The sequence below is a fragment of the Camponotus floridanus genome, unplaced genomic scaffold (assembly GCF_003227725.1).
Source record: "Camponotus floridanus strain SB8 unplaced genomic scaffold, Cflo_v7.5 scaffold39, whole genome shotgun sequence".
Taxonomy (NCBI): domain Eukaryota; kingdom Metazoa; phylum Arthropoda; class Insecta; order Hymenoptera; family Formicidae; genus Camponotus; species Camponotus floridanus.
In genome coordinates, this window is record NW_020229536.1 from 207,417 (window position 1) to 228,397 (window position 20,981).

A 20,981-nucleotide genomic window follows, 5' to 3' on the forward strand; every position below is an offset into this window, starting at 1 on the left:
TATAGCCGCGGCTTCCTGAACGCGCGCCGACACTAGCGCGCATAATACTATAACGCGCGTTCTATGTATCTAGACGAATGAACACGCGAATAAAGTGGCGTCGCTTCGTTGACTTTGTACTCCACATCGTGGATTCCTTTCGTTAAAAAACCGCGTCGTCTCTCGTGGACTTTCTCCCGGGATCGATCCGTATAATTTAATTGGCTCGGGGAGCGTGCAACGCGCGCGCGGCTAATTTGCATCGTTAACGCGCAATCAAGTGTGTCTTCAATTTTGTCGTAGCAGAAGATGAAATTTTTCACGAGAGACGCCGAAAAACAGAACTTCTTTAATATCGTACTTATATACGCTTTATCGCTTTCAATTAATCGTGTTTTGCTCGATATTTTTTATTTTAATATTTTTTTATTTTATTTAATATTTTTGTTTTTTCTTCATTACTTAATTTATTTTTTATTTACTTCCAAGTAAGAGAAAAGAGAGGGACAAGATTAATGCGAGGCAAACTGCAAACATTGTCCCGTCGACACAAACAATCTTTGCAATTTGCATCGCATTAATCTCGTATCATGTTGCGTGCATATCATATCAATCTATTTCCGTCCTATTTATCTATTTCTACTTCCGCCTTCTCGAGAGATACCGGGTGAAAATATCGAAAGATAATTGGAAGATCCTATATTTAGCGAAATGCGGTCAAGCGCATTGCCCCGGGTCAGCTTCCGCGTAACTTTCGCCCGCGCGCGCGCTTCTCGTTACCCAACAATTACCTAATCGTGTTGTGTACACAACGACCGATCGAGGGACACATCGATAATCGAGATGCACAACCTGCTTGTTATATACACGGAGAAAAAGAGAAGCGAATCACGCGGTACACTGTCAAGGTTACATACGTGTTTGCCTCCTCCGATCAGTCATCGGGAAACGAAATAATCACGTTGCGCTTCAAAGAGAGGAAACATAGTATATTTAATTGAACGCTCTCACACATCGATTCCTTCGATTATAATAAAAGATGGTTATGCTACAATATATGCATTTGAATCCCGCACATTAATTCGCAAAGCTTGGAAGGTGTAATCGTAGTTAACTTCTCGATCATGCTGCATCATTATCAACGTTAATTATGCTTGCGCGTTTCCTCATGCTCTATTATTAACATCCGATGAAGATGCAAATTTATATCAGCGGTGATCATAAATATTATTTGTGCAGAAATCAATTCACATATATATATATATATATATATATATATATATATATATATGTACATACACAATCTTTCTGCTTTTGTACAACAAATACGCGGATAATAATAAAATAGGTAAGAGACGGAGAGAGGCGAAGGAAATCTGTACATCGCGTATGCACACGTGGGGTTAAAGGCTAAATAAGAAACGCCGTTCGATGTTATTAAAAAACAACGCTCGCGGAGCGCGTGTTCGAAAGCTGTAAAACTACGTATTGACAGAGAAAAAAATATGGCCTTTCACTTTCGTTCATGCACAGACGAGATATCCATGCCAGCGATGTCAGCACCGATTGCTACCATCGATGGCCGTGTTCTCGATACACTTGATCGACTGATCGAGGCACCTTTTCCTAGAAAGCAAAATTCCTCAGGTCCCGACGATTAACGCATGCGAGAGTGTCTCATTTACAAGTTCGAAAATTATTGATACTTTAGAATTGTCGTTAATTTTTTCGCCAGTAGCGTTCAGCGATTTTAAACAACTCGACTTTCCGATGCAAGATATTACACAATCGCAAGTTTGCAGTCGATGCGAATTATGAACAAACAGAATGAGAGACGCACGATGGAACGTATTACGTCGATTACGTGGAACGTAACGGTTAAGAATTACCTAAAAGGATCAGTATACACGCATGCACACGTGTTACAAGCAGACTTACGACGGCCATGTTCCATGGCCAAGGACGAGGCGCGATTCCGCGTCCCTGAAGGACACGCGCACCTTTCGAAAACCAGTTACTGAACATGGGAGAGATCGTAAAAGAGATACAGTCGAATACAGATTCAAATATGTTCTCGCGATGTATGTATCGGTTTCCTATAAATATGAATACTTTTGTTAAATTTACAGATTCTCGTATTTTCGCGCCGCGAGAAAGATTCCCCTTTAATTTCTCGCTTTAATTATTTATTACTTTCAGCCGGATCGTGCGACTGCGATTTGCTCATTTCTCAGAGGGGAATGTCTGAAGAAATATATTCTCCGTTAAAGTATCGAGTATAAAGATATACAAATATATCAGGGCGTATACTTAATGCGGAAGACATTCCGGCGAACGTTTATTGCACGCATAATGTATATCTACAAGCGTATAGTTATAAATCTTGTCCAGATCCTTTTTAAATTAAATGCTAACGTTCAGCACGTTCGGCGCGGCGGAAAATACAGTCAGGAAACTTTCTATGGCAAGATTATCGAACCGGCAATCATCGTAAATACGCCCACGTACTTTCTAATCAAGGTACCATTTAAAACACCTGTACGGAGAAAACAAAAAGGCGAACGAAAACGAGAAAAAGAATTATTCGACTACAGTGATAAGTAAAGGCATAAATAAAAAAAAATAAATAAAAAATTTCATTAGGAAAAATCGATCGTTTTGCAGATATAAAAATCGTTTCGTGAGAAAAAAGCATTATGAAAAGCAATATAAAATATTTAACAAATATCTAAACAAACAATGCTTTAATTTAAGCTATTAATGTCCTTAAAATATTATTTTTTCGTTAAAATATGTTATTATTTTTTACATTTAATCGCATGATATTTTACTTTTAATATATCCGTCTTCCGCAAAATCGTTTCGATACTAATTCGATACTAATTCGATGTGTTTTTATTCCTTTTTCAAAGATTAGGAAGGTATAGATCGTCGCTATCGCGATATAGCAACAGCATAACGCAGACAGGAAGTATCGCCGTGAGCGTGAAGGAAAGGGTGAAAGCTAGATTGGGAGGGGAGAAAACGCAAACAGTTTGCGCGGCTGTGCTTCCGCGATCTTAACCGATTCTAGGCGTTTCCTCCCGCGTGACCGATCTTTCCATCGATCTGATTGGACGAGCAGAACCGTCTCTTTTCCCTAAGATTCGTCTGAGCACCGATTTTTTTCTGGTTATTGTTTGACTACTGCCCGGAAATTAGATCATTTTCTTCGAGAAAGTTTTCGTCCCACAAGGAAGCCCCACAATTTTTTACATATCTTATAGATACGTAAAAAAAACCTTCGCGATAATGATAGGATATAGAGCGTCATGTATTAGGAAATGGTTAATCAAGAACTCGCGCAGATACAAAAGAGCGAATCGCATTCGTAATCCGGCTCACCATTTCCGGTACAGGTCGTTACGAACGTCTGCTCTCACGGTGCGTGGATGACGTATTGTGATCTAGATTAGTATGTGATATCATTCACTGTTTCACACTGTTTCACTCGACAGAGTCGCACAGATAAAACTAGAAAACTCGGTTATAGCTGACAGTCGCGATGCGAACATTCATGAGATCGCGATCTTTATTCATTCAATAAATAAGTTTCTATTTCATATTTGCAATTCTAATTCGCAAGAAGCCTTTCAGTTTCTAATCGCTTAAAACGCGATTAGAACGTGTTTGTAAATGAAAAATTTCCTTCGATTTCAAATGCATCCTTCAATTTTTAATGAATATATATCTCTTTAATATATATTTCGATTTAATTTGGAACACGCGCGAGCTATATAGTATATGTAATTAATAAATATTAATGTATTTTACCTGGCAGACACACAGCAGGTCGACTCACGTTGTCATCTATCGCAGAGTAGGTCACCAGGTAAAGAGGAAACGCACGAAAGAGATCGCTGCGTTCTACGTCGTGCTCGAGGAAGCGAGGAGAGGAGGCCGCTTCAACGAAAGCGAAAACCTCTTTCACTCTCTTTCGTGTTATGCGGATAACTAGCGAGCCTAGTTTCACTCTTTACTAGACGAGCTTGTCTCTCTCGAGGCACGGTTAAGATTAAGAAACGACCGATTCTTACACGATCCTTCTTCAACGAACAATGACTCACGAATGACTTACTAAATATATTACGACCCTCATTTGTATTTGACCCCCACTCTCGGGGGTATATTTTCATTTCGACCTTAATCATTGTAGCAAGCGGCGAATGTTTACATTGGTAACCGAACAAAAATGCTTGCGTATATTTTTCGATATTTCTGTTTCTCCATTTTTTATAGACGCGCGATAATTTACAAAGATGAATGGGTGTCGTTTTATAGATACGTTAATAAAATGATTTATTTTCACAAGATTTTCTAAAAGCGGAATAAAGAAAATTTATTTTTTGCATAGCTATGAATCATTTCGCGATTGTAGAAATATCGATACAATAAACCGAGGCGCGAGGCGTATTTTACGATCGTCTCAACGCCGTTTAATTCCACGACGCGAATCCTTTAAATTATACACGCACGTGCGTATGCACGTTCGCGCGTTCGAGAGAATTTACACGGATGCGGCTTTAAATCCCCGCACAGTTGTATTCGTTAAATGCAAACGCGGTATTTTCACGCCCGTAAAACTCTTCCTCTCTTACTGATGTTTATTTACAACGTTACTTCGCGCAAACGTTGCCCTCTGACATTCCTCGAAGAAATCGAGATTTTCAACTTGTTAATTACGCTTATTATATACGTACGTTAAGTCACTGCGGAGGGCCTCGTGTTGCATCGAAACGACCAGGATTATTACAGACGGCAGGTGAATCCCACAAACGGAGCCCGGCAAAATAATTGTGATAATAATAAAATTAGAGAAAGATACATAGACATTTAAATATATTATAATTTTCTCGCAAGTTTTCGGGAATACCTCGAATATGCGCGGTGAAAGTGTCGAGAATATTCGAGGTATTCCCGAAAACTTGCAAGAAAATTATAATATATTTAAGTGTCTATGTATCTTTCTCTAATTTTATTATTATCATAATTATTTTGCAGGGCTCCGTTTCAATTAAAGTTGGATTAATGTAAAAAGTTGTAAAAAGTTGCGATTTTAGAACTTGAAGAATCTCGCGTGTGCTTCTGCCTCGTTCTTGTTGCGCGAGCTTTATTTGACGAGCGATAGGAAACGAGCATTTCTAAGAGGTCTAGCCGCATTAGAAGGAGCGGCCAAGGACGACTTCGTGGCTCACTGCGTGCTAGTTCGTTACATGCAATCGTAATACTTGTTGTATGTACGTACATCCACGGTCCGCGATTCTTGTTTCCTCTCTCGCGTTCGATCAATGTATGTATAACAAGGTAAATCGTCGTAGGACGCAAGGTTTCGAAATATCAATGATGAATCGAAAGAAGGAGAAAGTAGGAATACGAAATATTTTTTATAGTTTTTCACTCTAATAGATTTCGAAATATAATAGAACGAAGCTTGTGAAAATTAATATTTATATACTTAGGAAATTTATACAGATTATTTATACACTCTCTACCGCGCATACATATATGTGAGAACAGTTTTACATTTTCATCAAAAATATTCAAAAAAACTTGTGTCATATTTCAAATTTCTAATATATATTTGCTTATAAATTGCAAAAGAAATCGAAAAAAAGAGAAATGATAAGATATTAACGATTCCTTGGCAATTATTCGATAATTAATTCAATAATTTCGCACGTCATCATCATTTTTATCGGCGAACGCAATGATTATTTTATTACTTGCGTTAATGAAATACATCGTTTCTCTTAACGCTAAAGGCGACGATGATCTGACACATTATTGATCGTTACAATCGGTTTAGCCATTTGACCGCTACACGCACGTTTGCACCTGTATGCACGTGTGCGACCTTTCAGATTTTTGCACGTGAGAATTCAAAGGATTCTTTAATGTCTTTAATGGTTTCGCAGAAAATCGCCTGTTGCACTTTTCATGAGGTTATGAATACATGTGTATCATATTATGTGACACTCTCTCTTCATATGTATAACATTTATTATTTCATATTATTACTATATTTAATATTACACCAAATATTTTCTCACATTCATTTTTTCGTTTATTTATTTTTTATTCTCTTTCGTCTTCGCGCATTTATGTGCGAGTCAAATCGAAGAAATAATTTCTTGTAATCAAAATCGCTCGCGCGCAGAGAATCAAATTCAATGGATAAAATTACTCAAGATCGTGCTTTCTGGTATCCGGTGAAAATTGTGAGAGAAAACTATGAGTCACTTTGGTCGCGCCTAAAAAATAACGAAAGGAATAACGAGGTCGCGTCGGAACAAGAGATAACGTCGCGTATGGTGGAAATCTAAGAAAATATACGAGACTCCCGGACTGTAAGTCTCGCTTGCATTTTCACGAGGCGCTTCTCTATGCAACGGCTTAGAGATAAGGCCGATAAACGTATGCGCCATTGTGCAAAGCCGACGCAGCAAGGCGGTAGGTTAACTTTCTAGGAAACGCGTCTTTTGGTCGCCTAGAACGTAGGTGTGTTTTATTTATACGAGTGAAGATTCACGCCGAACGAGGAAATGTCCCTTGTGGAGAAAATGTTGTCGCTATATGGGAAATTTGTGATGGGAAAGGCCTGTATAAACAGCGTAATAACAATACAATATGATTACAGGCGCTATATATAGCGCACGCATAAACATATAATTTTCGGGATGAAAATAATAATTATGTTACGCGCGCGGAAGATACAATTATTCATCGTGTTACAAAGACGTAGTGTGTGACGTCTTTCGCCGTAATTTCTTTCTCTTTCCGTGTGTAATCATCATATGCGCGCGCCTATAATTAGAGAAGACCGAAGCTAATTAGAGCGTGCTCGAAAGGAGAAAGTGTTTCTAGAAGGAAGGAAGAAAAAGAAACGATTGCCTCGCTTCCGGCATTCCGATGATACTCATTGCGCGAATACTTTAATGCTACAGATTAATTGCTTCAAGAGAGAGAGAGAGAGAGAGAGAGAAAGAGAGAAGTTATCTAAATTTGATAAACTATTCATATTCTTTCTTTTATGATGTATGAAAGACACGGACGGAAGAGCAAAGCAGTCGGTTGTGATAACGAGCTACTCCGAATTTTCATCCGTGCAATTTCACCGCACGATATATCGGGTGTACCTCACAATTGCGGGCAGGGTGTACCAAGCCTTCATCTAATAGAATCTAAGTTAATGCCGGTTATACGAGCCATACGTCAAAAGGGATGATAGCGGCTTACCGCACGCACAAATCATCCGAGTACTGACAACGCGCGGCGCGAGATTTACAGATCGTAAGTCAAGTCCCTCTCGTTTATCGCGTATTCCGCGTCGCGTTGCCTTTTGATTTTCCTTTCCGAGTATAGTTGACCGCAAGAAAGTACTGTCTCAGAACTTGACATTCCGCTCGTCGACCATCCACCGAGTTTATTTATTATTTTCCTTCACAGAGGATCGATAAAGACTATAATTAAATTATATGGAATAAATTATGTAACTTTAAAAATCTATTTTAAATTTCTCTCGAGTCCTTTGATTTTTTTTTATTTCCCTGATATATCTGCAAATCGTATTTTCTTTCAAAATTTAAAATTAATCTCTCAAAAATGTAGAAAATAATCATGTTATAAAACATTTACGTGTACGTTTTTTGAAAAAATTATTTCACGATTCCGGTTGATAGAATTCCATCTTTTAAAATCTGAATCTGATTAGCTTGGCTGCGGTGAAATGTTTATAATGTTATAAACGACTATCTCGCGATTTCAATCGCGGAAATAGATCGCAACGATGGAGTCGCGACGGCAGCGAAGTCGGCGATGGCTAAACAATCGCATTTGTTTGGAGAAGGTTTCCTGCGGCCTTGGTTAATGGTTATTTTGGACCGGGCAGCCTATCCCATGAGCTATTGTGTCGTAGATTCGATTGATTGAGAAAGGTTTATCGACGGCGTGTTCATTGTAGCAGGGAACCATTGCTCTTTGTGGTACAATCGACGTTTCCAGCTTCATCTCAAACTAACGAGCTCGGAATGAAAGTTTATAACATCGCATCTAAATCGATAACGAATCAAAGCGTATCTTCACGCAAGCGAGTCGATCTCCACCTCGATTTTCTAAAACGTTCTCGAGCCCAGCCATCGTTTATGGCACTGGTAAAATGAATTGGTACTCTGAGAGAAGTACATTTAGGCGTTGACGAGTTATAGTCATTATATCGAGAGTTTCTCGAGAAAGAAGACAGGAGTGTGGCCAGAAAAAATATTCGCGAGACACCCTTGCGTGTTCCCCTGCCTAGACATTCGCGTGTCGTCGATTACATAAACGAGGAACGATATTGGACGGCGACTTTGGGAAAAAAAGAATAAGAGCAAGAACGATTTCCGAACTCGACTTATACATCCTTCAGCGTCATCCATATGAATATTGCTCCGCGAAAGGCAAATTGTTTAAAAAGATAGCAAGATCGAGAAAGTCGAGGAGTGAAACTGAAATTTTGAGTCGCGAGCAATGATGTAACGTGCGTTCGCGAAAATCGATAAACTCGCGACGACAGATATAGATGTGCGGTAGACCGTAGCGATGCGATGCGGTTTTGTCACCTTCACCGTAAGCATAATCTTAAGAGCGAATTACCAAGGCGACTATCTAAATAACGAAGCAATTTTCCGCTCGTATTGCAACGGGTTTATTGTTTTCAACATTTCAGCAGCGTTTAAGTCTCGACGATTTATTAGCCGATCTATCATTCCCGGAGATTGCCGAGAGATCGTCGCGAGGAGAGACGTGGTAAATTTCTTTTTCAATGTCACGTTTGTGTAATAGCTACACACCTCGGAGACTCTAACGTTCTTACGCATCTCATCAAGACTCTGATTTTCTATTTGATGATTTTTAGTTCGCACGAAATATTGGCAAGTGAACGTTATATATCCGTTAACTTGAATGAAAAATTATTTTACTGTCATGTACTATAGTCCAGTATATAAATATCTCCAAGTCAAGAAGTGGAACATGTGCGATATAAGCGTGTTTATGTCCGCTGTAATTAACTTCGTTATCTTCGCGACTTTTATCTATTGGTGCAATTAACAAAATGCAACTGTCTTGACCGCGTTAGAGGCTAATTCGCGTTGCACGTTTGCGCAAATAAACGTTAGTAATGTCAATGAAACTTTCAAGTCTTTTACATATCTTGATGTTTAATAGTCGTATAATTATCATTTACGTCTATAATTATTTCTTATATGATTACTTAACATATATGTATATAAATTTATTAAATTTATGTACAGATGGGAATTATTATTAAATATGAAAGTGGAAATATACGGTAAAATTATTTGTAATTTATAAAATAATAATTAATTTCTCTTACGAATAAAATCGCCAAGAATTAAATAATGCATTTATTTAACATTCTTTTTTTAATTTATAATTACATACATACACATATTCTGATAAGATATAATAACGCGCAATAATAAATATGTAAATTGTTATTAACTCTTGTATAGATAAATGCGATTTCTTTTTCCTCTCTATCTCTTTGAAAGTGCTATAATTAATAGAATATTAATATTAATTCGAAAAATTAATAAATCAAACAGAATTCAAGTAAAACGAAGGAAAGTGAACGAAAAAATAAATCAGATTTTTTGACGATGTAAAACGATCAAATAAGCAAAATAAACATTTCATTGAATATGTATTAATTTAAATGTAACCTGCCTTGGGTTCGCGTTACAAAAATAAATCGTTTACATAAATACTAAGCATATAAAGTTTGCGAAAAAGAAAGATTCTAGGATACGCATACTCGCGCCGAGTCTGCATAGAAATTGCATATTTCCGCTACCGCGTGCATAGTGATAGTAGTTGCCTATTGCCAAGGGTCGACCATTGTAAACAAACGAGGGACAAATGGGGACGCGAGCACAAGAGAGAGAGAGAGAGAGTGAGAAAGAGAGAGAAAGAGACGGACAGAGAGTACGGAAATGCAGTTCTCGGTGAATGAATGGATAAAATCAGGAAGATCCCCCCCGATCCCCCGCCACGATTACATCGTACCCGACGCGCCATCGAACGAGACACGCTGTCCCTCCCCCTTCCCCTCTTCCTGCCCGTTCGCTCGACGGTGCTGTCCCGCAACACGAGATTAATTCCGCGGAGCTAGTCGGTCGGCCGACGAGTCAGCCTTGAACCAAATTACGGACTGCCGTTGTTTAGTTGTTTAGCCAGCGTACACGCTGCATAGAAATCTCGGTCGGAAGCACCTAAGGCGACGCTACGAGAGCAGCAATAGGCGCGGCTCGATCGCGATCTCGCTCCCCTTGTTTCTCTCGGATCGATGCTCGTCATCGATTATTTTCGATCAAAGGGTCCTCAGTTTATCACACTCTCGTTAAAATCGAAAAGATATCTCGATATGCGACAACTTGCCAATCTAGTCAAGGATCTTGTTAGCTTTTTGAAAAAGAAAAGTTTCATGTCGCGTATCCTAAATCCATCGCGATGTTGCGCAAATGTATATTTGCACACTTGTCGCGACAGGACGCGGGTATTGTGAGTGTAGCCTTGAATTTACAGGCACGACTGCAACAATAGTTGAATAGAGCGCATTGGCACGCCAGAAACCGCAAACCTCGGCGAAGCGTATGCGCGAGAGCGAAGCTGATATTCCGTGAACTGAAGCGAAAAGGTAGCGAGGTGGCGAGAATTAGCATACCGTCGAATGAAGTTACTTCACACTATACGAGGATATTTTTACTCGACGTATAGCTCGAAAAAAAATGTACAGTTTGACCGATTTTTTCGAACCGAACGGAATCGCTTGACAACTTGTACTCGAAATCTATGAATTTTATTCATTTCTCGTAGCATATTTTTATCACTATCTAATTGTGTTTGCTATCAAATATAGTTAGCGATTAGCATTATTATTGTTATAGATTATTGATATCGTTATAATTATCATCATCACCATCATCACTATAATTATTATCGTCATCGTAACGTCATCTTTGTTATTTCCATTCGATGTCTCAGCAATTAACACACATCATTACGTGACAAAGCATGTTCTCATAGCCTTGACAGCCGACCCGAACACTCCCCAGACTCTCGAAGTAGAAACACGAATCTAAGTGATCAAACAATTTTGTCAAATCTTATTCACGCAAAGTTGAAAAATACACACGACGTGATAGTTACTTCACGATTATTTTTTCGATGCAACTATTAATAACTAAATGCAGTTATTAAGAATAATTGATATAATAATATCCTGAAAGAACGAAAGGATAAAGAGAAAAAAGGATAAAGAAAAGAAGATGAAAGATGATGGTTCTGGTTAGCTAACTATTTTTGGATGAGCATCTTCAAGGCTACCGACTATCTTTATACTCTTCTTCCTCGTTTTTTCCGCGAAGAATTTCAGAATCAGTTGTAAGAAATGTGATAAAAAATTGATACAACGGCAACGTTGTCGATTAAATAATAGAAAACTCAGATATATTTTTAAGAAATCATATTTTTTACAAAATGCTTATTAGATTTCAAAAATTCTTCTATAAATATAATTCGTATAATTCTCGGTAATATTTAGCATAAATTTAAACTCGCTCTTCTTTGTAAAGGAATACTAAAGATATAGAAGGAATGCTAAAAACAAATCTGCAAGATGGTTAAAACTCGTCATTACATTGCAGGACAAGTCTCGAATTTTAAGAAAAATGTATTATGTATATCATATACCGAAAGAATTTTGGGGAAGAATGCATTACAAAAGCAAGAGAATAATGTAGAGTCTACAGACTGCTGTCAATAGCATTCTTAATATAGTCAGCATATATCGTTAAAAGTTTTTAACGGTATATCATGAATTCTTCGTGATTTAAATACTCATGTGAACGTAATTTCTCGCAAAAGTAGAACAGATTTTTACATAAAATGCCGATTCGATTCGTAAAAATAAAGAGTTAGTGGCTTAAAAATTGTGAAATCCTTTCATTCTTTTCAAAAAGATACCATCAAATTTGTGCAGTAAAAAAATAAAATCTCACTAATTATGTATATATCCAATCTATTTGACAATTCAAGTTTTGATATTTACATTATTTATGAGTGTGTGTGTATGTGCCTCATTTATGTTGCCCGAATTTATTTTCTACATTTTATGAGATATTGTATTATATATAATTAAAATTAAATATCGTTAGAATTAATAGAATTGAAATTCAATTTTCAGGGAAACAGGGCAAAGATGGACCAGAGGAAAAGAAGGATGCCGATGGCGAACTTTGGGGCAACGTGGAAGCGCAGGCCGCCTTCCTCGGGCCAACTCTCTGGGACAAAAGTCTGCCCTATGATGCCGACCTGAAGGTATTAAACCATGTATGTATAAAGGTGCGACACGGTAAGCCTTCAATTTGGCTGAATCTAACCCCAAAATTCCGAAAATTGAAAACGAAACTGATTGTTTATTATAACTCTTGACTTGATCTATTAACTATTTATCGATGACTAATGATTTCCATATTCTTTTCAAACTCATGTTCACCATTTACACGGATATTTTTAATGCGTTCAAATTACTTGCGTGGATCTGTAAGATTTTCTCTAAATATCGTCAGTTTCGAAGATGTAGTTTGTGAACTTCATATATTCCGGAAATTGTTGTATGTGTACACGCTACGTAATAGAATGTAGAAACCGATGTAGCGGACCACTGCATCGCCCCGTTGTAACACTTACTCCGTTATAATTCGCTTTCCTGGATCGAGAAACCGGGAAACCGAATATTAAGCCGCTATGCAATCGTGACGATAGCGGCCGCTTTCTCCGTTATGCTTCGGCGGAATCGAGAAGAGAAGTTTCGGCTATTCTTTGCTATTTTTTCCATTATTATCTTTAGCAAAATTATCTAAATAATTGAAAAAAATTAAAGTTAAAAAATTATGATTTTCTAAATTCTCGAATAAAAAAAAATTTATCTATCTCATCAACAATAATGTTTTTTACAATTTCAATTAGATGTAACATTATATAAATGTTTTCATTTATGTTGCCTTAATTTATATCAAAATATTTCAATGATTAAAACATTTGTTTGCAAAATATGAATAACGCAAATTTCGGAAAAGCATGAAATTCTTTATAAACCTTTCGCCAACTTTCACCATTCCTTCCGTTGCGACACGCCGCTTAAATTTCAATAAAGAAATACAGCAAAATCGTAAACGTGCAAAATAAAGACGGAGAATGCGAAAATATTTTTCGCAAAAAAATATTGCAATTTTTATTCATTACTGTCACAAAAGTTTCTAATGATACCAAGTATTTTTTTCGAAAAATGACAACACGTTACACTGAATGCAGGCATAATTTTCCTATTCGTATTAACTTTTTATAAACTTTATCTTTAAAGTATTTAGGCAAAATATTATCCGAGTGTGCATTTTAATAGACAATTCTCAATTCTTAAAGTTAATGTAAAAGACATTGTTGAATTCTCGTTAATCATAGTACCGATTTAAAATCTATCCAAACTTATCTAGGAATGTAAGAGATATAGGCCCTGCTTAAAATTGATAAAATTCCGAGAAACCATCTCGGAAATAACATCTCGAATTATTGTTAATAGTACGTCGATCTCGACGAGTTTCTTTCCGAAAACGGTATTCCCGTCGACGGCGTGGCTGGTGGTGGACAAGGTGCCATGCAGGGTAGCCAGCTCCATAAAATCAACAATACCGAGGCCGCCGGACACCAGGGACCAGCGGGTCTCCACTTGGAACCAGTCACTAAACGCGAGAGGTCACCATCGCCGAGCGAATGCTGTTCGCCAGACACCCTGAACCCACCCTCTCCCGCGGATTCCAGTAAGTAAAAAATTTGCTCTCTTATTGTTCTCTCGTCGTAGCCGTCGCTCGCGATATCGAGATCCTGAGAAGTGTTCATGCGACTTCATATATATAATTCCAAAAAATATATTTATATATTTATATTTATATTTATATATTTTTTGCATAATTTTTAATATTTTTTGTTATGTATTATTAATTTATTTATCGAAAAATATCTAGAACACTCTCGAGAAGAATGAATATGCTTGATAATATATATAAAAATAAGAAAAATAAAATTAATTGCACGAGCATAAAATAAATGAGGGATAGACAGAAAGTCATGACGTTTGTATCGAGAGTAAACAAACCATATAAATAGAGTGATGGAAGAAAAGTATAGCGAAACGAGATACTGATGTAATCATAATTCTTAAAAAGGGAGAAAGAAAAGAAATACACGCTATCTCAGAATCTGTATCGCGATAACGTGCTTGTCGAGTACACGAAAGCAAATGTAGACTAACGTCGACATTGTCGATTGTTCCTCTTCCGCGCGATAGATTCCGAGGACTCGTCACGAATACAATATGGCTTGTCTCTTGTAGCGCTCTCGATGGCCTCATCGGGGCGAGACTTCGATCCACGTACCCGGGCCTTCTCCGACGAGGAGCTCAAACCTCAACCTATGATCAAGAAATCGCGGAAACAGGTGAGCTTCCATTGGCGCGCTATTCTTTCGTTGTTTCATATCGGTTGTTTTCCCGATAAATTCGAATTCGCATCTCGAACGATACGATTTCTCGCGACATAATTGGATACGAACATTCTTATATTCTCTTTCTCTCTCGCTTCCGTTTGCGGCCGCAGTTCGTTCCGGATGACTTGAAGGATGACAAATACTGGGCGCGTCGTAGGAAGAACAACATGGCAGCGAAACGATCGCGAGACGCGCGCCGCATGAAGGAGAACCAGATAGCACTCAGGGCCGGCTTCCTCGAGAAAGAGGTGAGTTTTCTCACGGAAATTCGAAACCACCTACGGTGTTTCTCTTCGCTGAGCTCTTTCATTGAAGTGGAAAAAAATATGGTCACTTCAACTGTTTCCGAATAATAAACTACTCTTATCAATTTGTCTACAGTTCCTTTTTTTCCGCAAATACCCAATGAAGAATCAAAATGCAACATTCATCGTTCTCATGCACATACAAGAGAAAGATTTAATCGAATCTTCACTTCTCGCTTCATTTGCAGAACATGGGTCTGCGACAGGAGCTGGACCGGTTAAAAAACGAGAACATGTTGCTGCGCGACAAACTGAGCAAGTACACGGACGTCTAACATCCCGTCCTCGGTCATGCATCAGCTCGAGCGATACACGAAGAAAGAGAGAGACATAAAGAGAAAAAGAAAGAGACAGAAAGAGAGAGAGAGAGAAACGGAGAAAGAGAGAAGAAAAACACGAGGGTGTATAACACCACAGCTGCAACCCCCTCGCTTATAGTCGCAGCACATAGCAGTCTTCGCGTCTTTACGGAGAAGCCAAGAGAATGCAGAGCACATTGACGAATATACCAACTCCCCGACTGCCGCCGTCCTAGAGAGCCGACAAATGAAAAATCTTTGAAAAGACACCTTTATTTTCTATCTTTCTCTCCTCTCCTCTTTCTCGCTCTCTCTCTCTTTCTTACTTTCGCGAATAAAAATCTTGTCGAGTCCTCGCTCCTTGTCCCGCTCTAGAGGAACCTCCTTCTCTTGTAAATAGTTATATGTATAGTTAGATTATATACACACACACATATACAAATACACACATACATTTGCGTGCGCGCGTTATATACGGATATATATATATATATATATATATATATATATATATATATACAGATACATATACACATACATACATACACAAATATCTGCATCTGAGGAAGGAGATCATAATGTCACATAAATTCGCGGATGCAGCGTTCGACGAGATACGCCGATTTCGCGACCAGCCGAGTCTCTCTAAATTCTTATTGTACCATATTCCAAAGAAATTGAATTACGACGAGGATCAGCTGTCTAATAACACATAAAATTCGAGATCGTACCCCTTATTCGGCGACGAAAAAGCGAATCTCGTCGGCGTTAAGCACTGCCACACGTAAAAGAGCTATACCATTTAAATCGACATGGAGCGGAGGCGAGCGAAGGCTGGGAGAATACGACGCTTTTCCGCGCACGGATTAATTATCCTGGTTCTCCGAAAATGCGTTAATTACTGTAGCGTATCCCACGTGGTGATGGTACACAAGTGATTCTAGTTGTTTTAATCGTAAGATAGATGATATATACGTGTTTTTGTTTTTTTCAACGCTTCTTTTCTTTCTCTCTTTCTCTCTCTTTCTCTCATTTATTCGCTCACTATCGATCTACCTATCTATCTCTATTTTAGCGTGTAGGGAACCAATCCGGCCACGCGAGGAGTGCGCGAAAGGCGTCGCGACGCGACTCCATTCTTTTCTTCTTTCGTAAAATCGCCCAACACGTCGGCGGCTCGGGATGCGAACAATGAACGGGCCCATCCCAAGATATCCTTCTGCCGCGTAGCGAACAAATTTTGTACAGGATGCCCTCTTGTAAAATATATTTTAAGATGCATTGAGTCATCCTGACAAGCGACGATTACGCGCTGTATCTTTGATAGACTTCAACGCGGGGCTAGAAAGAGAGAGTGAATGGAATGAAACGTATTGTGTCCGACGATCGAATCGCGTAGTCTCTAAAACAGATAGCTGCGTGCATCGTCGACGTTAATCGTAGGCGTCGTCGTAGGTAAAAAGAAAAAAATTTTTACATGTTACACGACACGAGAATACGAACCATCGTGTGCTTAAACGCAAGCTAGTTGCACGGGTTCGCGTGTGCACTAGCTCCTTTCCTTCCCGCCCCTCTTCTCTTTTTAAGTTTTTAGATGTTTATTTTTCTATCACCGTAAGAGATCTCGGTGATCGAGAGAGCAAAAAACCGACTAGGAGACATGCGCTTTTTTTGCGAAACAATTATATAATGAGAATCTATATTGTACAGAATCTATATTGATCAATGCGAGATCGGGAACAATATCTGGAACGGGAGCTAATTCTTCTCGTTACAAAATTTAATGATAAAAATCGAATATATACAGTGCGTTTCAAACATTTACAGCAGCGTGAATTCGGCAATTGAAATAACGAGCGGAATTTGTAATTTAATCGCTATTAAATTTGAGAGTAATTATATACAAATGACGGGATGACACTTTCAGTTTCATTTGACGTTTGGATGTACCGGTGATACGTAATGGCCTTGTTTTCTTCTCATACGATGCACAAGCGCGAAACGCGAACGTTTTGTACATATATCCTTTTATCGGCCAGGAGGATACAACAGATCGTATAATGAGATTTTAATTCGACTTCGCGTTTGATCGACGGCGAACCCGCTTTAGATATCGCAGAATATGATGATTTCGCGCGCAAAAATATACCGTTTTATTCTCGTTATCCTCGTTCTTTGGAACGTATTATAGATATTCATTTACTATTCATTTACTATATTATTTATCATATATATTTTTACTATACATGTTCGTTATATACGTATAAAATTGTATACGTAATTTTATCGGAGTGTAGAATTTATTTTATAGATATATATATGTAATATAGATCATTGTACGTTCATGCGCGAACGCATTGATCTCATTGTTGATTGATGATTTATCGTCATTAAAATGATTTGTCGAAAGTCGCGCGCGAAATCATTTCATTACAATTCTCCACGATTGCCTTGCACATTTTGACAGAGAATATACTGCGCATATATGACGATGAATTCAACAAGCGATGAATTATTGAATCGATATCTTGCGTCGACAGATTTAGCGAATGTCTTCACCGATCTAGGATCGTATATAATTTCGGTAGCGGCACAAAATTTTACTTTTCAGAAATCGTTATTATCGTAAATTAGCATTATCTGATAAGATAATCATTGCATGGCTTTTAATTCCGACGCAATGAGTTAAAGAGAAGAAATTAGTATGATATTGCGGCGTGTGAAAGCGTAATAGCGAGAATGAAATTTCGCGTTTGATTGTATACGAAATTTCTCACGTCATTCTTATAAAGGATATATCGTAGATTGCAAGAAAATTTTTTTAATTATTTGCAATATCTACTTGAAGATTAACGCGAGCCAATATCAAGTTCATGCGACATGTGTTCTGCTTTTTACGCATGCTCGTCATCATTAAGGGCAATAAGAAATTTTGAAAGAGAGAAAAACGATTTTTTTTGGTACGTACATTTATACATAAAATACGATTTTTAAGTATCTAAAATAATTTTTTGTCATGAACAGGAAACAAGATATTAATATAAATCGAATTTATTTTCCTATCAGACACCGGCCCGGCGCCATTAATGATGCTGAATGTGCGATATAATGTGGATCTCGGCACAAGTTACTGGCCTATAAAAAGCGCATTAGCATGATTGACACTGCAATCCGATGATAGTAATAAATAAAATAGTAGAAAGTTATATATAGCAAGCGCGACAGACGCGGCCGCCGGCTTTGCTCCAAATAGAATGGTAAGAAAATGAGATAGAGGACACAGCCGCGTCTTCGATATAAATAATCGTCCGATCCATTTAAACAAAATATGGAAAACATGAAAAGAATTAGATATGACCACCAACATAAGAAACCTATTGTATCACATTTCGAGAAATATATGTATTTGTTATTGTTTTAATTGAATCCTACGGTTGTACACCATATCCTATTTTTCCATATATATATATATATATATATATATATATATATATATCTTTATTTTCTTAATGATTTTTTTTTTACTAAATAATTTTAATATATAATACCTTAATGTATACTTTAATATACTTTATGACACATGGTGTCATATGACATAGTTTCTTTAATTACAAAATATTTTATATATGTATATGTATATATGTATTGAAACGTAATTATTAGATTTTTGATCGATACTTAATGACACAAGTGTAATATTTCTAATATCGAGCAGATTTAATTTATATTTTTCAAGACTTAGTATTTAATTTCGTTACATAAGTATTGTTTATATTGCTGCTTCAAAATTTTTCAAGATCTGTTAAAAACATATTTGTTTGATACGATACCTAAACACAAAAAGCTTAAAATAACATCTTAAAAACGTCTAAAAAGCACTAAGATGTTTTAAGTCGTTTTTAGACGCCTTTTAAAGATATGTTGTTTGGACATATACTGGGCAATATTTATTATTTATTATTATTTACATAGCATGTTTCATTCACTGAGTCCTTCTAATCTAATTTTGTTTATCATTACATAGCAAGAAATCATATAGTGTATTCAATAGCTCAAACCATTTTCAGTACGTATGAGAGAAGTGTTTAGGTAAAGATATATTATATAAAGTATTATTATTTACATTAAATTAATTGTGGTCATCGCTTATTAAATTTGATAAGTGAAAAAAATCATTAACAATATGAGCAATTTTCTATCTATTACTTTAATTCCCTTTTCGATGCATTTAACAAGATATTTTTCATCTAAAATTAGATCTCCGACAATATCGTCCAATATTAAAAGTTCTGATATCATACCATTTAAAGTTACTTTTTCCAAAGAAGTAATTCTTTACATATAATTACAAATTTGAATTAAAATCTAATTTAATTAATACAAAACGTGAGAAATACATAAATAAATATCCACATTTTATAACTAACATCCGAGGTAAGGAACATAATAATTGCAAAACATAATTTAATGATCATATCATGTATTTTTATAATTTATTGATTTGAAATTTAATTGATTTGAAATTCAATTATTATGAAAATTAAAATTTAATTTTAATTTAAGTTAAGATAAATTTAATTAACGGAAATTTTAAATTTATATTTACTTCTACTCTATTATCCTAGATATTATTCAAATTATTTTGTTTATAAACCAAAACATCTGTTTTGATATCAAATAATTGGCAATATTATATTTTATCAATCTTATAAATAACTTAAATAAAGATCATCATTTTTAACATTCGCCAAAGTCGTCAAATATTTTCTTGTCAATAATAATCATTGTTCTTGTCATATCTTAAGAAATCAAATATTTTATAAATTTGATAATGTAAAATGTTAATACACAATTTTTGAAAATAAAAAGTTTCCAAAATGAAATTCTGAAATATAATATAACAAAAAGGGACAGAAATAAAAAAATGTAATATTATTATGACTTCAAAAAAGAAAACCGATTTTTGTTCATGAAGAAAAAATTGAGAAAAAAATTATGAAAAATTATTATTTTTAATATTGCATTAAATTGTTATATATTTTGTATTTTAGGATTAAACAATCATTTTGTTCATGTAAAATCAAATTCTTATAAAAAAACATATACCAGTATTGTGTTTACACAAATGGTTCAGTTCAATTATGGTATTTTATGATTTTATGATAGTCCAACATGGACTACACCAGTCTTAAACAAGGATATCTTTATGAAATGATAATACCATTCTTGTCTGGATTTGGTTTCTCTACATCTACCGTTTCACACATATATATATATGAGCACGATTTTACAAGATCTTATGTTCAAACTCGGTTATAAAAAGTTTGACATTCAAGATGGAAATTCGTTTACCAATTGCGTTATGCCTTGAGTTCCACATGCGTAAGTTTATTTCTCAAAGATTATTAATATTAAACATTGATGTCTTTCAATTTAAAAAATTATATTAAGTATATATAAAATAAAATTGTAAATATAATGTTTAAATTGTAGCAAGAATTTTTCAATAATCGATATATGTAAGAAAATAGAACCGGAATTACATTTCTCCGGATCCATCGAGCGAATTCCTCAACTGTCATCTCAAATGCCATTTAAAAAATCAAGAGAATTTTTAATAATGAGCGTCGTGTTGGTGCTGTAAGTGAAGATGTATTAGGTATGTGAGATATTCTTTGTATATAACTCTGTCAAAACACTCACATATTGTTATAAATGTAATGGAAATTACATACATATAATAAACAAAAAATAAAAA

The 20,981-nt window shown here is 36.2% G+C and overlaps 1 protein-coding gene across 13 annotated transcripts in view; it reads left to right on the forward strand.

Annotated features, from left to right (window-relative positions):
* Positions 1-18,649, forward strand: part of LOC105248038 (thyrotroph embryonic factor) — a 67,531-nt gene extending 48,882 nt beyond the window's left edge. For 4 of the 13 annotated variants that reach the window (XM_025411262.1, XM_025411263.1, XM_025411266.1 and 1 more), the window contains 5 exons: positions 12,263-12,408; positions 13,658-13,895; positions 14,423-14,571; positions 14,730-14,867; positions 15,001-18,649. In XM_025411262.1, the coding sequence (XP_025267047.1) occupies positions 12,263-12,408; positions 13,658-13,895; positions 14,423-14,571; positions 14,730-14,867; positions 15,001-15,258 (929 nt within the window). In that variant the 3' untranslated portion in view covers positions 15,259-18,649. The remainder of the gene's footprint in view (positions 1-12,262; positions 12,409-13,657; positions 13,896-14,422; positions 14,572-14,729; positions 14,868-15,000) is intronic. The other 9 variants (XM_025411264.1, XM_025411268.1, XM_025411258.1 and 6 more) reach the window with 7 other exon arrangements.
* The last annotated feature ends 2,332 nt before the right edge of the window (positions 18,650-20,981 follow it).